The 6,063-nt window shown below is 36.4% G+C and overlaps 1 protein-coding gene across 1 annotated transcript; it reads left to right on the top strand.

Annotated features, from left to right (window-relative positions):
- The first annotated feature begins 601 nt into the window (after window positions 1–601).
- or104-1 (odorant receptor, family C, subfamily 104, member 1) lies at window positions 602–2,418 on the top strand. The gene is made up of 4 exons (XM_034890813.1): window positions 602–824; window positions 1,304–1,481; window positions 1,593–1,896; window positions 2,042–2,418. The coding sequence occupies exons 1-4, from the start codon at window positions 602–604 to the stop codon at window positions 2,333–2,335; spliced, it is 999 nt and encodes a 332-aa protein (XP_034746704.1). The 3' UTR covers window positions 2,336–2,418.
- The last annotated feature ends 3,645 nt before the right edge of the window (window positions 2,419–6,063 follow it).

Here is a 6,063-nt window from a genome sequence, read left to right as displayed (position 1 = left end):
TATATATATATATATATATATATAATTAAGTACAATGCTACAAAGTATATTTATATATTTGATATTATACAAAATCTCATTTTCCACATGTTTCTGTATTTATGTTTTGTAGAGGATACATATAAAGTAGCCTACCCTGCATTTTCATACTTACATTGTTTCTACCATCTCATGATGTTACATGGTTTATGTTGCCATGGGAGTTGTAATGACAACAGCACATTAATATCATGTTCATCATAACACTCTAATTTTGTGTCAACCATCAGTTAGGTTTTGCAGAAAATCATTGGCAATCATCTCAAAACAACAGCAGCATATGAGGCTTTATTATATCTTACTAAGATAAAGATGTTATGGAAAGTTTAATTAGACAACTTGAGTGTGCCACTTGTTTTGCATCTACACTTCGTGCCCGTCACAAAACATTTATAAAACTGAGCGGCTGCTCCCTCAGTCACACTGTCAAGGCTGTCCAGGGAGGTAAGCACTGATACGCATCTCAACCACTACTCGGTTTATAACACACATCAATCACAACCGCTCTCAATCGTGTGCTGTACTGTACCAGTTATATAATCTGCCTAATAACTCTGCCAGTATGTTTCAGGTCGATGAGAACTACACGCGTGTGTCAGAGTTTGTTATTGTGGGCTTCCCAAGTCTCCAACCGGAGTATTTTCACCTAGTGGCGTGGTTCTTCTTCTTCCTTTATGTGACCACAGTGGTGGGCAACCTTCTGCTGGTGGTGTTGTTTTCTTTGGAGCGCAGTCTCCAGAAACCCATGTACATCATCATGGTCAGCCTGGCCCTCTCAGACATTGGTAAGTATGGTATCATTTTATGTGGCCAGTCATTTGCCGGTGGCAAGTGTATTCACTACTGCAGTCCTAAAAATAATTAATCCTATTGCTATTTTGTACACATTATTGTTGTTGACATTGAGTATAGTAGAGACAATAAGTAAAATGAGAAAAAATAATAAAATAGAATTTGAAGTGCAATCCAAGTTTCTGAGGTCAGAATGAACCAAATATTGATGTAAAAATAAACGTCCTAATTTTGTTTCCAGTAACTTGTGTATGGGATTCCATACAGTTGACTGTATTCTCAAAAGTATACATGTCTGCCTATTTATTTCAAATCAAAACATTAAGTGTGACATGACATCATAGATTTGAAGTGAATGGGACACTGAAATTGCATGTAGTCTTCTACATTAAATAGTTATTTATATAGAACAGCAGCTCTCATGACCTGTTTTTTTTTGTGTTTTTTTCTTCACTGTGTCTTTTTCCTACAGGCTTTACCACAGTGGCTTTACCCAAACTAATCGCTCGCTACTGGTGGAATGATGGGAGTCTTGGCTTTCATACATGCCTCTTCCAAAAACACATGATCCACTATTTTGGCTCCTTGAACTCACTTATTTTACTGATGATGGCCCTGGACCGATATCTGGCCATCTGTTTTCCCTTTAGGTGAAAAACAAGCAATTTAATTAATTTCCCCTCTAAGCTTTGGAATAAGACTAAAAACAAATGATTCTCTTTTTTTTCTTTCCTCCTCTTTCTACCTCTCTGTCCCCTCAGGTACCAGATGTGGATGACAAACCAAACCATGACAGGCCTCACGCTCTTCTGCTGGGCGGTGGCACACATCTTTACTGTCATCAGCACCATCAACTTTACCGTGATGCCGTTTTGTGGGCCCAACCAAATCATACAGGCCTTCTGCGACACCTTGTCTCTTACAGCTCTAGTGTGCGGGGACCCCAGCCCACAATTCAGCGCCGCCTATGCTTCAGCAATGTTTATTCTCTATGTTCCTTTAGCTTTCATCATCTTTTCCTACATTTGCATCATCATCTCAGTATTGCAAATGGCTAGTGGACAGGTGCGGTTCATCTCTTTTTATCGTAAATTAATGGTGTATTTTTACATCTGGTACAATTGTCATAGAAATGGATACTTTCATATGTTCATTTTAAATTTGACCCATTTCTGTATTTTTATCTAACCTCGTCTGCTGTTCTTCTCAGGGCAGAATGAAGACATTCTCTACCTGTGCCACCCAGGGCTGTATCATTTCTATCTACTACCTACCACGTTTCTTTGTTTACTCTACACCTTTCTTTCCTAACCTCAAGATGACACCTGACAAGCGTATAGTGACCACCCTCTTCTACAGTCTTTTCCCTCCACTGATCAACCCGTTCATCTACTGTCTGAGAACGAAGGAGATCAAGGGACTATTATCAGACTGGGTCCGGAGATGGAAGAGCAATATGCCTTCAAAGCATGGCCAAATTGCAGCAATTCACACTGACAAGTGATCTGTGATTTAGTTGTTTATACATTGTATTATTATAATTTTATAATTTATAAGTCCAAATGATAATATGCATGAAAATAGGTTAAGTAGACTGGAAAAACCAAGGCATACGTTTATGTACCTCTGTTCTGTCCTGCTTTTACTCACTTAATCTGTACCAATAGTGCATTCATTCCAAAAGAGAAAGTCATTTTGCATTTTGTCAAGTTCTTATGTTAAAAATGTGAACATATACCACAACAATAACAACGTGATCATCTATAAGTCCTATTATTGCAAACTGAACTGTTAAGATGTGACAAGGGTGAAAGTTTGGGCATTTTTGGACTAATAGTCACAGATGACATTTACATAGTTGGAAGCACCATATTGCCTGAGTCACAATTTTGTTGCAAATTATGCATGCTGTGGTTTTTTACTTTGCACTGCTGAAAGATGATTGACTTTGATTTAAGAAATTACGAATAATATGATGGCAGAACCTCAGGGAAGCTGTGTTTATAGAAGCACTTAAAGAGTTTCAGTCATCGCAAACTCTTAACAGCTGTATCATTGGAGTAAATATGTGTTAAAGAGGGCTATACATTCACACTATTCTTATTCAGTTCCTCCAAATATCATTTTCAACAGAAATATGTGGAATTTGATTAAGAAACATCTTAATAAAGCCCATATATGATATTCTCTAAATATGAAATTGATTTCTTGGCAGGGTTATTTCAAGGTTCCTGAGTATTTCTAAAGGAAATAAATGAAATACAAACATATTTGATGTGTAATCATTTGACTGAACATTAAGTTGTAAAGATGGAGATTATATAAAAGGACCACCCTAATCATATGAGAAATTGAGTAATCTTCAGTTTCAATTGGGGCAAACATTAAATACTTTTAAATATAAAGCAAAATCTTATCAAATACATTAGCTATTACACACAGGGATTTAAAAATAAACCACAGATTTCCTACAAAGCTATAATAAAGGCAATGAACTGTGCAAAAAAGGCTGATAATCAATGTGCTTGGGGAAGAATGTTGTGTAGATGTCTTAATATAAATATGTGCAGACAATACAGGGTTTACTTTCTCCTCAACAGAAACAAAGTACTTTGCCAGAATCATCCACCTTAAATAACCCACGCCACTTGGTGGACAATTTCATCCGTAGGTGGTTTACATGTTCCTATACAGATATTTGCCAGTAGATGGCAACATCCTCAAACCTTACAGCGGCCTGTCATGGGTCACACACTGAGCAGAGAAAAGTCTTGCCTCTGTGCTGTTTGGCTTATGTTTGGTGGATGTTACCCCATAATCCTTTTTGTGCCTATGTAATCCATCCAAAGATGAATAATGAATGTGTAAGTAGAGCTCTATGAAAGGGGTTTCCCATATTTGCCCACCCTGCCCGTCCTATTTTTGTACAGCCAGTGGTAGTCAGACGTATTAAACAGCATGGGCTTTGTAAAGAGGTTTTGTAAACTGTTGTATATGCCACATCTATTTAAATGATACTACGAACATATTTGTTCCTGCAGACTGTCACACTACCTTTGAAACAATAATCTGTCTGTATATAGAGACTGGAGTATTGTGCAGAGGCCAGGCAGCAGAGCACGTGTGTGTATGTGTGTGTGTGTGTGTGTATAGCAGAAGAATAGTTGTATTCATGTCAATGTGTGGACACAGCATGACTACAAGGAGGAGGGGGGTGGCTAGGAACAGGGTGGAGAGGAAAAAACTACACAGACAACAGAAGTCCAGTCATCATCATTTAATAAAATAAAAAAATAAAAAATAATGAATGAAATCATGATTCCCCTTCCCACATTTGATTTCTTTAATCTAAAACTGTCCTTTCAGTAATGTAACATCTTTAGTTTTCAGGGAAAGTATTTGAGACATCTGAAAAAGTGCTCTCAAGATCCAGTAATGTTCCACTCTGTTCCTCCTGCTGCACTTTGGCCTACTGACTGTTGAGCAAAGTTGACAAGTGACTTAACATCATCACATGGTTGGCAAAGAAAAATTATGCAATTTTATTTTATTCTGTCTTGCATTAAGACTTTACCAGAATTTCATCCTTACTGAATGTTGAGTGAGCAGAAAGCAAGCAGTGTGTTCCTCCTTAGGCAAGCATTGGTTATTCTAACAGCCCACTGCTGATTCTTTCCTGTAAATTGACTGTCAAAGTCTTAACTGACAATTTCAACTTTGTTAAAGGATCATTTCAAGTAAAAGTACTATTACAACAACAACTTAAAAATACAATTAAAAATCCACTCAAAATTCTACTCAAGTAAAAGTCCAGAAGTATTATTTGTTAAATGTACAGTAACGGCATCAAAAGTAAAAGTGCTCTTTCTGGAGAGAAATGACCCCATATTAGTGTTATTTTATCATTACTTATTTACATTGTTAATGCTAATACATTAAGGCATAATCATAATGTTTCTGAGCTTGTTTTAAGCACTTTAACTAGATCAAGATTAAAAATGTGTTCCTAATAGGAGTAAATCTAGGGGTTGTGAGATGATTATTTGGGCAAGAAAGAAGAAAAAAAAAACACGTTTTCATAAATTTTTTGGGACTTTTCTAAATTTCTTTTTGTGTAATATATTGGACATTTTAACCTTTTTGGACTTTGAACAGCTACTTAGATGAAGCTACCCGTGGAGCTTGAAGGGAAATGTGTCTTTGGTGGAACAGCTAATAAGAAACATGACAACCAGTCACTGCTTTCTAATAAAGGATCACATCCAAAAAGGTTGTGAGTCACTTATATTTGACAGTACTTTACATTGCATAAGATCATGCAATGTACAGTACAGTATAAAATAACAAAATGGAAACCTCCAAAATATACCTCTAACAATGTATACAAGTACAGTAATTGAGCATGAACTTTGTTTCATTTTTACCACTAATCTTATAAAATATGGTGCATTGTTATCGCTACCCAGCAGCTAGCAGTTCCCTTGTGCCTGTGGATGTAAAAGGAGAACCAAAATTACTAAACATCTGAGTCACCCATATTCAGTGGTATAAAAGTAGCACACCAAACAGTACAAAACATAAGCCCCACCACAGGTACATTAGAATGATACATGTTAGTGCATGAATGATAAAACAAAATTAATTTACCACTCTAAAATGGTTAATTTTGCATAGTTAGTACTTTACTCTTGATAATTTCAATACTGTTTACTGACCATAGTACTTTCACTTGTCATTGAGTATTTTTATCCAAGTACTTTATAACTCCATCAAATGATTTTAAATGCATCACTGGTCAATAAATCTGTACTCTAACTGTAAAGGGTTTTACGTGTGTATAAAATCAAACACAGGCTTAATTCTAACTTAAAATAGCTTCATCTGCTGACAGTGTCACAGAACAATATCATGAATTATTTCAGCAGGAATACTATGTGTCTTTACTGTCAGCTTGTAAAACATAAGCCTGATCTGTCCCCCTATGACATCATGTACTCCCCCATCCCGCGTGGGGGGCTTTTATGAAATAATCTGGCAAATGAGCAAGACCAATACAATTGTTAATTTTTGACAGGACGTGTCCCAGACAAATTATAATATGATAGGCCTATTTCACAGGACACATTCTGATGTACTTGTTCAATGGCATTGGATTTAGCTGTCTGCTATAAATCTTCTCAAAATCAGGTGATGCTCAAGAGTTTTTCAATTTAAGTCATGACAAAAAGGCAG

This window comes from Etheostoma cragini, chromosome 13 (assembly GCF_013103735.1).
Source record: "Etheostoma cragini isolate CJK2018 chromosome 13, CSU_Ecrag_1.0, whole genome shotgun sequence".
NCBI lineage: Eukaryota > Metazoa > Chordata > Actinopteri > Perciformes > Percidae > Etheostoma > Etheostoma cragini.
This window is presented reverse-complemented; position numbering and strand designations above follow the sequence as displayed.

Coding starts and splice junctions, on each gene's coding strand:
- or104-1 (XM_034890813.1), top strand. CDS start 602: ATGTTTCAGGTCGATGAGAACTACACGCGTGTGTCAGAGTTTGTTATT. Junction 825..1,303: donor CCTGGCCCTCTCAGACATTG/GTAAGTATGGTA, acceptor TTTTTCCTACAG/GCTTTACCACAGTGGCTTTA. Junction 1,897..2,041: donor TGCAAATGGCTAGTGGACAG/GTGCGGTTCATC, acceptor TGTTCTTCTCAG/GGCAGAATGAAGACATTCTC.